The 14,082-nt window shown below is 36.1% G+C and overlaps 1 protein-coding gene across 1 annotated transcript; it reads right to left on the bottom strand.

The window, feature by feature from the left end:
• Positions 1-537: 537 nt before the first annotated feature.
• Positions 538-12,098, bottom strand: LOC106123427 (cubilin). The gene has a single exon (XM_013319743.1). The coding sequence runs from the start codon at positions 12,061-12,063 to the stop codon at positions 862-864; it is 11,202 nt and encodes a 3,733-aa protein (XP_013175197.1). The 5' UTR covers positions 12,064-12,098; the 3' UTR covers positions 538-861.
• Between the last annotated feature and the right edge of the window lie 1,984 nt (positions 12,099-14,082).

Below are 14,082 nucleotides of genomic sequence, written 5' to 3' on the forward strand. Positions count from 1 at the left end.
ATAGAGACAAGTCAATACATTAATACAAGTATCGTGACAGTCGAAACCTACAATAACAAAAAATTCGAATGATTTAATTTTGAAAGATGATAAAAAAAATTCAAAAATTATGCTTACACCGTGCTCCTCCCGATGGAGTCTGCACTTTGCTTTCGTCGGGAGTTTTATGGAGCAATAAAAGTTTGCCGACTCAAAATGTTGGCAGTCTTTATACGTTATTACTTTATAGAGCGGAGTCGTAGATCAAATTTTCGGCGCTACATTCAGCTGACGTTGGGATTTATTGTCATTCTTTAAAAAACATTCTGCTAATAAACATGTATATGACTTCAAAAGTCATAGATGAAAATAAGCACTTCTAGACATAGGTAAGCCTGTTGATAATCTCTTATTAGTATGTAGAAAACGAGAAATAGCTTCCACTTTATGCCTGGCTTCTGTGTGGTGGTATTGCACCGGTCGAGCCGGTGCATTCGTGCAACAGATGTTGCCGAAGGCGTAGATTTGGGATAAATTTAAATTGAAACAACATATAAAGTTACTTTAATTATTTTTTATTTTATTCAAATAGTTAACACTCTTGATACAATAAACAGCGTATTTCATCAGGCTTATTATATAATTTGCTAAAAGTTACAATGTTTGAAATACATACTTATATATTATGTTTTAAATTGACAATTAGATACTACGACAGTTTTATTGTTGTATATACACATAATAGGATATATCAGAACACACATTTCAATAGTTTAATTTAATTAGTTTTAATTATATAATTAAAAGCTAAAATAAAATAACTATTTTTACTTATAACAAAAGGTTATAGATTTTAGCATCTGCATGAAGTACTTATAACAATCAAGATTTGGCTAATGCAGCAAAATCTGCAACCCAACCAGTCCCACCGTTATTCATATCAGTTATAAATATTATTTTAACATAATTATCTGAACTTATATAATCCGCGGGTGTTTCAGAACAATAAGTATATATTGTGTTGCCGTTTCTATCTGCTAGTTGAACATAGTTTTTATCGCATACAATACCGAGATCGAATACTTCAAAATGTACCGCCAAACGTGTTCCATGTGGGGTTTCTAACTCCCATTCACATGTACTTTTCTGACGATAAACTTCCGGATATAGAGGGCTCATAATTCTACCTACCACGTTATTCAGCTTTCCACCACATCCGCGACCTTTGTCTGTAGAAACAAATGTCGAATCAAACGATAATATTCGACTGTTTTCGCCGTGGTTATGCAACAATAAGCTCCTGCCCGTTGAAAAAACTGCAACGTAAGCTACGCCTTCCTTTGCAAACCTAGCTAAAAGTGGACTTGTTGTATTGGCGCCATCAAATATCTTAAGATATACAGCGTCATTGTCATAATCGGGTGAAATGAAAATAAAGTATAGTGCAACTGTGTGATGTTCAGGAGCTGTGATAAGCGTATAGCAATCCATAGAATCGTCTGGCAATGGATACATAGACTTTATCCTACCTTGTGTATCGGTGTAATTTCTTCCACAGAAACCGGAATTAACGAATTCTATGTCAAACCCTCTGTAACTTCTGCTTGATTCTGATGTAGTTTTTAAATACATTGAAATTTCTCCGTATACATATAAATCAACTGATTTTTTAACTCCACAAAATACCGCAGTTCTGGGAAATGTTTGTTCATAAAAACTTGAAATTTGGAAAAAGGAATTAACATCTGGATTCAAAATAAAGTTACTTCCGATGGATATATTATTATAAGGGTAAGCGTTGCTTGTTATTAACAAATAATCGTTATTACATTTATTTGTATCCGAAGAACCCGATTGCAAATCTAAATTCTTTATTGATATACGTATTGAAGCGTACCTGTCAGCTCTTAAATGATACGAGCAATGTAAGTCACGTGGAACAAAGCCAGAATCGTATCTTGGTGATTTCAGAGTTTGAACGTTATTTGTAACTGTAAACACACTTTGGCCACAAAGCGATTCTTTTGCCGATAATACAGCTTCAAAACCCGAGCTAGCAATCTCACCGTCTGTAGCAAGCCTAACAGACATGTATTCGTAAGTCGAATGTATTTGTGGTGGCAAAGTATGACCACAATAAGTGCCTATAATTAAACTGTTTGGATTTATTCCGTCCCTGAACTCAACGAAGTCACAGTTACACGTGCTGATTCCTATAGCCGTCTGATTTACATTGTAGCAAGAAGATACGTGGAAAGATATAAATTCAACATTAACGACATAATCATGCGGCGCTTTTATAGTCCATGTACAATCTAAATAATTCTCATATACAAAACTATTTCCTATAAGAGGTGATTTTAAGGTATGACTTGATGTAGGGCTTAAATCTATTTGCCCCCCACATCCAGTAGATTCCGAGTAACTGAAAATAATTTCAACTTTAAACCCTGTATATGTAACGCTGCTGTCGGTAACAAATTGTAAGAGAACTTCGTTTCCGCTGCTCCTAATTATTGTACTAGAGTTCAAATTTCCGCACATCAATGCAAGGCGTTTATTATTATCGATACTCAATCCATTATATACTGCGATGTAATCATTGTAGCAATCCGGATTACTCTCTAAATCGATGTAATCAAATCTCAATACGACAATTTTATTAACTGGGGCTTGTATAATCCAACTGCAATTTAAATCTCGTTCATATTTGTCAAATTTAATAACATGACTATTATTACTAACATTCCCCCCACAATTATAAATAGAATAAGACAATTTAAATCCCTTTCTACTACTATATCTATCAGTACTTAAAACCATTTGGACTTCATCAACGTTTTTTAAGGGAGGCGGAATTTCTTGTCCGCAGTATACCTCGTTAAAATAGTCATACTGACTGTGCGCTGACAAAGTAACGTTGTCATATTCACATAATGGATACGTACCTTCGATGTCAAAAGTTAAAAATTTCAATTCAACCCTATTATCTGTTGCTATAAATTGGTATTCGCATTTCAATGAAGGCAAATATCCGTTGTTATAGCCTGGACTGTACAGTATTTGTTCTTTTTCAGTGGCTTTATAAATACCACCACAAATAGAAGACCAGTGAGCTCTAAATCCATCCAGGTTAATCTCAGAATTGGTGCGGAAGACCACTTTCATTTGATTGAAAGTCGAGTTATACGCCGGTGGTAGTCGCCGGCCACAAAGTTTTGCAACTTCAGTATACATGTCGTCTTTCCAGTCATATATAATTAACGCGTCTTTAGTGCAATTTGGTGTATCTTCAATTACGAAACGTTCAACAAACTGAAGAGATACTCTATAACCAATTTCTGCTTTAATTTCCCAGATGCATTCTTGATTTTCAATATAATTATTAGGAAAGTTAGGCGATGAAAATTGACGTTCATGTTTTGTTAGTATTCCTCCACATTGATTTGTAGCTGTTTTGACAATTAATTTTATTTTAGTGTTATTCTTAGCATTTGAGTGATATTCAACAAACGTATACCTATAAGTTGTAACTAAAGGATTTTGTGGAATTCTATCTTTACAATAATCACCAATTATTGCTGTCAACATTCCAGTACCTCGACTTATTTGTATAAATTCATTGGAGCATTCCAATTGAAATTCGCCCTCTAATTTAATTTCAATCTTACTATTTACAGGTGCGACAAGTACCCATGCACAATCTATCGAAACGTTACTATTACTCGTTAAATTCAAAACATTTATCATTTCTTCATTCACGTAAACGATTCCCCCACACGGTTGTAACTTCCATTTAAGATGAAAACTCAAGTTTTTGTCCTTATTTCTTACAGCTGTAAGATCCAAGATGTTTGACGGAAGCCTATAAGTTTCTTCTTTATTGCCTCCACAAATAGTTCGAGTGATTGCGAGGTCTTCCATAATAATAGATTTTATAGTTAAACGAGGCTCGGAAAAGCGGCAACTTTTTTTAATAGATGGATTATTAACATTAGCTTGAATAACCATCGTATTATATTGAAAATTAGAGTTATTCTCAACATCGTCGTAACTGTAATGCCACGAACATAAGTACGAACGTTGGAGATCTGGATCCAACAATTCTCCCGTGATACCACTTAATTCACCTCCACACATTGCTTCGTCATTTGAAGTAAATTGAGCTTTGAATCGGTGAGTTTTTGTACCCAACGGCTTTAACCACACATAAATTCCTAAAGTACTTCCAGATGATTCAAACACTTTATTTGTAGTAGAATAATTTGTACCAGGTATTTTTTCAATCAGAGTTTGAAATTGCACATCGTTGTATATTCCAATGCGATGATTGTCTATATCGAAGTCTAAGAGTTCTAGGCGTACACGTCTGTTAGAATTAGGTAGTTTAATTTTCCATTGACAAAACCTTAATGTTGTTAGCCTGGGGTAGCCTGGTGTAGTAAGATATCCTTCTGATGTTGTAACAGTGCCACCGCATGTGGGCCTCCAGGAACTAAACGTCAGTTTAAATCCTCTGTTATCAGTAATTTGATCCCAATCATTCGGCTTTCCAATAGATAATGCGACTATAACTTGATTAGTAAAAGAATCAATAGGTGTTGAATATTCTTCTATATCGTCGCTACAATATTCTTTTAAAATAGTAATAGTATTATTTACTGGTATAGAATTTTCGCTAATTGTAAGTTTTGTAGCACAAGGTTCCACAGAGTCAGGAAGATTTAAATCTTTTAGTTGCAGTTTTAAACTATATACCGAAGGCCCAATGATATTCCATTTACAAATTGTACCATACGGTAAAACCGGCATTTGTGGGTAACCCGGTGACTCCAAAGTGCCTTCGGTTGCCACAATAGTCCCACCGCAGACATCTATAGAAATATTAGCTTTAAATCCATTTCTCGGTTCTAATAATTGCGTTGAATACTTAATATACATTATATTGTTGCTAGTTTTTATTGTACCAGGCTTATCACCACAATACCTACCTTTTACTGGAGAATTTATAGTAGAACCTTCACGGATCTCTACATATTCTGAAATACAAGAATCTGATTTTTCTAAGTCAAACCTTTCAATAAAATCGATACGTAAAATTTCACCCGGAGGACCAATGAATACCCAAACGCACTCGGTATAAGGTGGAGGCACGTAAGGATAATTTGGTGAAGATATGACTTCCCATGGATGATCAACATCCAATGAAGATGTTACACCACATACATGATTTAATTCTTCAAATCGTAATTTGAAATTTCTAAAAGTCCCCAGGGAATCCCTTGATACGTGCATTACAGAACTTATAAATACGGCATTACTGGATGAAGTTATGTCATTTAATTTTTCATGTGTATAGCCGCAATATCTTCCATCACCTAATAAAGGCGAATCTCTAGTTTCACCGTTATGTATTATAACATACGAAGAGCAATCGGTACTTGTGATATTGAAATTTTCAAAGACAATTTTTACATTTCGCCCAGGTCGCACTTTCACTTTCCATTCACATCGCATCATACTTGAAAATATGTTTTGCATATCCAACCAAGTCGGCTCTATCACTCCTGAATTAAAAAGTTCACCTCCACACATTGATGAAACCTTAGCTGAAAAGCCTTTTTGATTTACTGAATTATCTGTTTTAAATTGTACCTTTAGATAAGTGGTTGCATTCATTGACATCTTTATTGCTTTATATTCACAAACATTTTCTTTCAAAGGAGTCCATTGATCTAGAGAATTTGAAGAAAATATGTTCACTTTGTCCGCAAAACAATTTTGTGTCTCTTCTAAAAACATATCTTGGAAGGATAATAGTAAGTGACGTCCGACTGTTGATTTAAAAATCCAAACGCAGTTTAAGTCATTATCGTACGGGAGGGGATAATTAGGTGAGGTGAAAGACACACTACGTCCTGGGGCTATAATTTCTGTATGATTAAATCCACAATTAGCTTTATCACTGATTTCAATTCCTTCATCCTTATCAGCTTGCTCCCAGTGTAAATGGAAAAGAGAACCGATATTTGATGCTTCCAAATGCAATTTGATGTAAACCACAGATGAAGTTGTTTTAAGAGATTTAATTTGGTTTGTGATTATTCCACACATCAGTTCTAAAAGCGGAGCTTCTTCATTGTAACCGTCATAAAATGCTAAGTAATTTTGACAAGTTGTCCCATGGTTATGAATTTCCAACTTGTCAATACTTAAAGCGATTATTGAAGGGTTTTTTATAGTTATACGCCATGTATATTCAGCACGGCCCTCGTACGTATTGGGATACAAAGGTGATGTTATTTCACCTCTTGTCAATCCAATTATATCATTTCCATGCAAAAATCCATAGTGTATTAGAAAGCCCCGACCTGTGTCTCTACTATCACTATGAAATTTTATATAGAGTTTACTTGCAGATGTTGTGTTCGTTGGTAAAACATTTCCACAGAATGCTCCAATTAGTCTGCCGCCGCCATTATCTTCACGAACTTCTAAATAATCTTCATTGCATCCTTCTGAATTTTCTATGTTTAGCTCTTCAAACGTTATGTATACTTTATTGCCAGGTGATGTGCTTAAAATCCATTCACAATCAGATTCAGGAGGATATGATTGGGGATAATTTGGCGAAGCGATAGTACCTTCTTCCGATGTTAATGTTCCTCCACAAGCCGAGGTTAAAGTAGTATAGTGTGCTGAAAATTGTCCTGAAATTTTACCAACGTAAGTTCCAAGTTGTATGGTCATTGCACTACCATGACTTACGATCATTGGAGGGACTTTATTTCCACAGTATTCATCAATCAAAGGTGAATCCTCATCGTCACCATCGAGTAATCTCAGAAATGATGCTGGACATGACCTACTTGTATTTGTACTATCTAACGTATATTTGGGAATCGACAGGTGTGTTATAGTTAGTTTAATTTTTAAATTGGGTGTAGGAGCTAGCAAGGTCCATGTACAAGTTTCATTAGATTCTTGCAAAAATTTATTATTAATTACTCCGTCACGAGCGGCTGTGATGCGAGCACCGCATATCATAACAAAAGATGCCTTGAATCCTTTTGCAGTCCCATACCCATTTGTAAGAAATTGAAGGCTCATTTCGTTGGACTTCGATACAATTTCCGATATATTCGTCTTAGGGCAAACATGATAAGTGTAATTGGAGTCCAAAATATTACTTGTTTCGTATATGTTAACCAAGTCTTCGCAAGATGACGAATCGTCATTATCTTCGGAATATAAATCAAATTCTAGCATTTGTAATTTTATTCGATGATTTTTGGGTACTGTTATGGACCATATGCAATCTAAATTATCATCATAATTTTTTGGGTAATTTTTTGAGTAAATAATACCAGAGGGCGCAGTTATTTTACCGCCGCACCCAGATCTAAATGAATCAAAATAAGAGTTAAAAAATACATTCCTAAGAGAAGACTTTTTGATAAATCTTACTAATAGAACATTAGAACTTCCTTGGACCATCCCCGAATAACGATGACAAATTTTCGTTATGAGGGGCGCATCGACACTTTGTCCATTGTATACCTCAATCGCATCTTCTGTGCAATTTTTACTGTCGTACATATGCAACTCTGTGAACGTTATTTTAGCACTTGTACCAAGAGGCGTTTCTATTATCCATTCGCAGTTTATTTCATTTTCAGCGACATTCATTCTCTTATCCAATGACAAGGCACCAAATATCTTTTGAATGTGACCACCGCAACCATCTTTAACCCACTCCAGGCGGAAACCACTTCTACTGAAATAACCGCCTGATTTAAATTTGATATTTAGAATATTACTTTGAACATTTATTTGTTTAGGCAATGTAGCTCCACAAAGCTTTTCTGTTACGGACGTACCATCCGTTTCACTTATTTGAACAAAATCTGTATCACAAGTATCTACATGTGGACGAACTTGTACATAAGTTTCTAACCTCCTCCAGGCAAAATTTCGATGTGACTTAAATATGTCAAAGTGTGTAAAGGTTACGTTAATTTTATTTCCTCTTGGAACTGTAATAGTCCATAGACAATTGGCATAATGAGGGTAATTACTGGGATAGCCTGGACTTTCAATGACGCCATAATTCCCTGTAAGGTTACGTTGACAGACAGTATTATAGTTTAGTAGAAACCCTTTACTACTTATGTAAAAATCTGATCGAAATTTAATGTAAGCGTAGTTTCCAGACGTTTCAATATTTCTTAAAGCTTGAGACATGTTACAGTGTTTTCCTAAACTTAAAGCGCTTGTATCTCTACCGTCAAATATTTCGACGTAGTCGTCCATGCAATGCAGAGTCTTTTCCAAATCTAAATCAGTAAAGGAAATCCGTATTCGAGATCCGGCACTCGTAACAATTCTGTAAAAACATTCTGCATTTTCATTGTAATTATTAGGATAATTAGGTGACGAAATAGATCCGTTCGCACTAGTGAGTGTGCCACCGCATCCTGTTATGGTGCCATCCCATTCAATTTTGAAGCCACGGCCTGTTAAATAAAAATCTGAATGGAAATGCAAATACAAAGTATTCGCTGCCGATATAATACGTTTTGATTTGAATTTACCACAATATTTGCCTATAAGAGGGGTTTGTTCTGTCGCTCCGTTTCTTATTTCTAAGTAATCTCCAAGATCACATTTATCACGTATGGGACGTTCCAAGTCAAACTGGGATATATTTAACTTAATTTGCTGCCCAATAGGCACAGTAATTGTCCAAATACAGTCGCGATTAGGCTCGTATACATGTGGCCATCCAGGGGAGTATATGACACCATGAGACTTTACTAAGAATGCGCCACAGTGCGATCTTTCATCTACAAAGGAATATGATAAAGCAAAACCAGTTTCCCTTATGCTATTATCTGATTCAAATTTGATCATGATTCTATTAGTAGAAGAAATGAGAGCGGGTGGAATAGTAAAACCACAGTAACGACCAAGTAAACTACGCTCGTTATCATCATCTATTTCATACAATTCTACAAAGTCGCTGGTACATGATGGTCGAATTTGACTTTCAAGTTTGAATCTATCCCAGGTAAGCTTAATATGCATTCCTTCAGGAGCAATTATCATCCAAGTACAAGATTGGTTATCTTTGTAACTCGTTTCTGAATCCGATGGGTGACTTATTACCCCCGTAGTATCTCTGTGAATTCCACCACATTCAGTATCTATTGTTGTATAGTTAGCGTAAAATCCGGCACCTGTTATACTCATATCGGACCTAAATCTTATATACATAATGTTAAATGTCGAAGTTTGAACTGGAGGTAATAGTTCCGACCCACAAAATCTTCCAAGTAATGTTGAGTTGATGTCGGGTCCGTCTCTAATTTCAACATTATCGTATATGCAATCGGAGTAACTGTTATTTTCAATATTAAAATCTTGGAATGTTAATTGTATTGATTTCCCTGGAGAAGTATTAATAATATATTCACAAACTTTATTTTCCGGATAACTGAAGGGATATCCCGGCGATTGTATAATGCCACTATCCCCATATAATTGTTTATGACAAATAGATTCATAAGTCATTCTGAAACCTTCTGAAGTCATTGTATGATCTGATTTAAATATAATAAATAACGTATTAGATGTTGAGGTATATGATTTAGGATATGATGTACCACAAAATTTACCAACGAAACGAGAATCACTAGAAGGCCCGTCATAAATCTTAACGTAATCATACTTGCATCGAAACGAATTCTCTAGTGCAAAAGAAACAAAATTAATACGGATTTTTGTGTCTTCACTTGTTTTAATTTTGTATTCACATTCTAAATTACTGATATATTTACCGTTGTAATTAGGCGACGTTATTTCGCCTCTGTACCCAGTAAAGTATCCACCACAGCCTGGTATACCTTCCACTGGGGCATAAGCGATTTGGAAACCGAAACCAGAATTGTATGCGTCAGAATGGAAATGAATTAAAAGTTCTGAACCAGCCGATTGCAAAGGAGCAGGTTGGGTTGAGTTACAATATTTTTCTATAAGAGGATCCTTGACATGCCCGCCGTCATATATAGCAATATAGTCAAAACTGCAGTTAACATGCGATTCAATATCAAGCGCGAAAAAATGTAATTGTATCCTTTTCCCAATTGCAGTGGTGAGACGCCAGTAACAATCTCTATTTGGTGGATACCTACCGGGAGAGCCAGGTGAGCTGATATGACCATGAGTACTGGCATCGATTTCGCCCCCGCACACTGGGTTTGTACTAGTCCAATGTAAAGCAAAACCATCCTTAGCAATACTTTGGTCTGATCGAAACCAGAAATATAAATTATTATGACTAGATACAATATTTCCTCCTTTAGGGAATTGACTACCACAAAATCTTCCAATTAACTGACTAGCTGAGCTTCTACCATCATGTATTTGTAAGAAGTCATAGAGACAGTCTGGGCTCGATTCTAAATTAAATTTACTGAATGTTACATTTATAACTTTTTCTGGTATCGTATGAATAACCCATGCACAGCGAGCATTATGACTATAGGTAGCATTACTTAGAGGATATATTATGCTTCCTTCTTCGTGATTTAATACACCACCACAAAGAGTTGTGTGTGACTGGCACAAGTCTCCAGAATATAAAGCAGTACACTCACATCTAAAACCCCCAGGTGAATTTTCGTCCAAGCGGCAGCTACCTCCATTTTGACAAGGATTACTTTGACATAAATTTGCAGGATTTTCACAATGCACACCGTTAAAACCCTTTTGGCAGATGCAAGTATAGCCAGTTCTAACTGAATGACAGTGTCCATGCTCACCACATGGATTGTCTTCACATTGAAGAGTTACATTACCTGAGTTTGGAACGTAGCATCCTTGAACGCCGATACCATCTCCATACATTCCATCCGGACAGACGCACTGTCCCATCCTCGCAGTGAAACTAAACCGGCTTTCCACACAACGCGCAGACGGATGGCAACCGCCATTATTTATACTACAGGAGCCTCTCCAAGTGCAAGTAACGCCATCACCCTGGAATCCCATTGGACAGGGACCACAAATTCTTGATCCGATTGTATTATGGCAAGTGACGAAAGGAGTAATACTGCAACCACCGTTAGGCAAAGTGAGACACTCGTCGATGTCGTAGCAGACATACCCATTACCTTCAAAACCTGGTGGACAAGCACCGCATCGAAATGAACCAGGAAGATTTATACATTCGACTCTGGGATTTACAGAACACCGGACACCTTGTTCACATTCATTCACATCAGTAAGGCAAGCAATTCCTGTCCCATTCGTTGTCCAACCTTGATCGCAGATGCACTTGATGCCATCTCCAGAGGTTACTGTTAAGCAAGTACCATATCCACACATTTCGAAATCACCGCCAGAACAATCTTTAGCTTTCCTCGTACAGTGGAGGCCAAACCATCCTGTTCGGCAAAAACATTCGTAAGATCCTGGTCTATTAATGCAAGTTGCACCATTCTGGCAGCCCAAGTCTGTACCGGCGAAGTTGCGGCATTCATTCACATCGTCTTCGCATTTCGGTCCCTCCCAATTTGATGGACAAAGACAATGGTATCCCGTTACCAAGTTTAGGCAAGTTCCACCGTGACGACATGGATTAGACTCACAATTGTTAACTCTTCTACCCATTTGTGTCCTCAGTAAGGAAACTCTATTATTAAGTCTATTGATTTTTCTTGAAAGTAACGTTATATTAAATAGTAAGTCGACTGGCAAGGGAGTATTTTGATTTTCAAGTCTGTGCAATCTTTCAGATATGCCATTTATATCTTGAAGATCATTCTCGAATTCACTGCCAGAAGCCGGTTGATATTGTGCCGGTGCAGAAGAAGTATTGATATTAAGTACATTTAGGCCACCCAAGTATACTGATGACTTGGGTCCATTACGTCGCAAATAAATGTTTTTGTTGTATGCTGGTTCTAAAATTAGATCACCATTAGATGTTTTTATTTTAGGTCTTTCTTGATGAACTTCACACTGTATAAGCACATTGCAAAAAGTTATTATAAACGAAAACTGTATCACTATCCACAACATGGTCCTCGCACGGATCACTCCTAACAAGACTATCTACAGACTGTGGCCTGCAAATACTGAGATTATGAGTAAATTTATCAAAGGGGGCGTGAATTTGTTTTACGCCCCTATCTCATATTACATGCATTCCGTAAACAATCATATTTCGTGGACCAGATGTTCTTCATTAAGTTATCATGTGTAGTTTTTAATTACACATTATTATCGTATTTTTGTATAACTTACTGTGGAATTCTGGTACCAAAATCTCTGTTTATATCATATCGTCATCCCTGTCTTTCATCTCTGACTAAACAGTATGTTTTAAACGTGGATTTTGGTCTCAGAAGCCCGCGGAAGCTCAGGAACACAGAAAGAAATAACCTTCACCAGTTCTTCAGCCTATCTAGTCTGTACGAATGGCGCCATTCTTGTTTTTAACACACTGTTAAAATTGTTATCATCAACATTTTTTTTTACCGATAAAGACAAATCTAAAATAGTACGCCCCTTTCTCAATTTACATTTGACAGATGTCAGCTGCAAACTTTCACAGTAATGTTTTATTACGAATGTTATCTGAAGCTGTTTGCGTCCTGACACCCACACATGTTTACGCACAACTAATTCATACCCTGATTCTAAAACGAATATATGTGATACGCGCCTTCGTTTCCTCATCGTCCAAGTGTAAGAATAGTTGTTGTACTTTCAGTCTAGTGGGGGCGCTGCAAAAATTTTGTTAATGGCGTTATGAAAACGTTTACACGTAAATTTCTGTTAGGCCCGGACTCGGGAATTTGAATTCTATCAAGCGTTATTTTTTCTGTATAAAATAGTTCTTTGCAATCTATAACAGTTAATAGTCTTCTTGGTTCATTGGAATGCAATATACAAAAATAATAATTTTTTATGTCGTATTTTTGTATTATAATTTTTAGGTTTCCGTACCTCATAGGAAAAAAACGGAACACTTTGGTGTCCGTCCTGTCGTCCGTCTGTCAAGACCCTATTTCTCAAAAACGCATGAAGGTATCAAGCAGGAATTTATATCAAATGTTCAGGTCTGCGGTCGCTAGGAGCAGTGAAAAAAAAACTTCTAAGCCAAGCCAATCAAAAGATACAACCGTTTATGTCGCAAATTTACGCAATTTTTTTTTTATAATTAATAAATTGAATTTGATGTACCTTGACACTGGACAAACTCCACTGACGCTTGTTAGTTACATCAGAAACAAGGACAAAGACAAGATTACAGTTAGATTATTCAAATGTAATACACTTGGTTTAGATTTGCTTGAAGTTAACTAGCAGGAATGAAATGGTCCACTAGTCTCAGCTTGGAAATTAAACGTATCACATTTCAGAGATGTCCAGTTAGAGCGTGCTTTCATGTTAATCTCGTCTTTTTCATCTAATCGAAAAAAAAAAACTTTTTAATTGTTTTAATGACACCAAAAGCTCATCTTAGAAATTCGTTGATTCCTAAGAGTTAGTCTATGGACTTAATTTTGAAGTTTTAGAAAGTTCTTGCAAGAAAATTTAATTTAAGAACAAATATTCCATAGAGTTTTATTTTTAAAGATACGTAGAGCATAGGTATATTAGAAGCAAGATCTATATTATTATCAGCATTGAAGCCAAGTCGAGACAACAGCCATAGTAGTTTTCTGGGCAAGTTGCCCAGGGGCGGAGATTTAATGCATGACAGGCGTTTTATTTATTGCATATTTAAAGGAATATATTATTGGGGATGTCGTCGTGGCGCATTATATCACACATTATATTGTTAGACTTGTTTTCGTGCTTCTATTTGTATGAAAACATATCTGTCGCCTGCTACACCGTCCGCGCGAATTAAAAAAAAACATAATTAGCAGTCTATGTGTTCTTCCAGACTATGTTCAATATGAATGCCTAATTTCATTGAGATCTGTTCAGCCGTTCTGGAGACATCTTCAAACAAACTTCCATCCATCCATCTAAACATTTGCATTTATAATATTTGTATGTAGTATTTTTTGTATCATGTAGTAAAGC

This window comes from Papilio xuthus, unplaced genomic scaffold (genome assembly GCF_000836235.2).
Source record: "Papilio xuthus unplaced genomic scaffold, Pxut_1.1 DF826115.1, whole genome shotgun sequence".
NCBI classification, from domain to species: domain Eukaryota; kingdom Metazoa; phylum Arthropoda; class Insecta; order Lepidoptera; family Papilionidae; genus Papilio; species Papilio xuthus.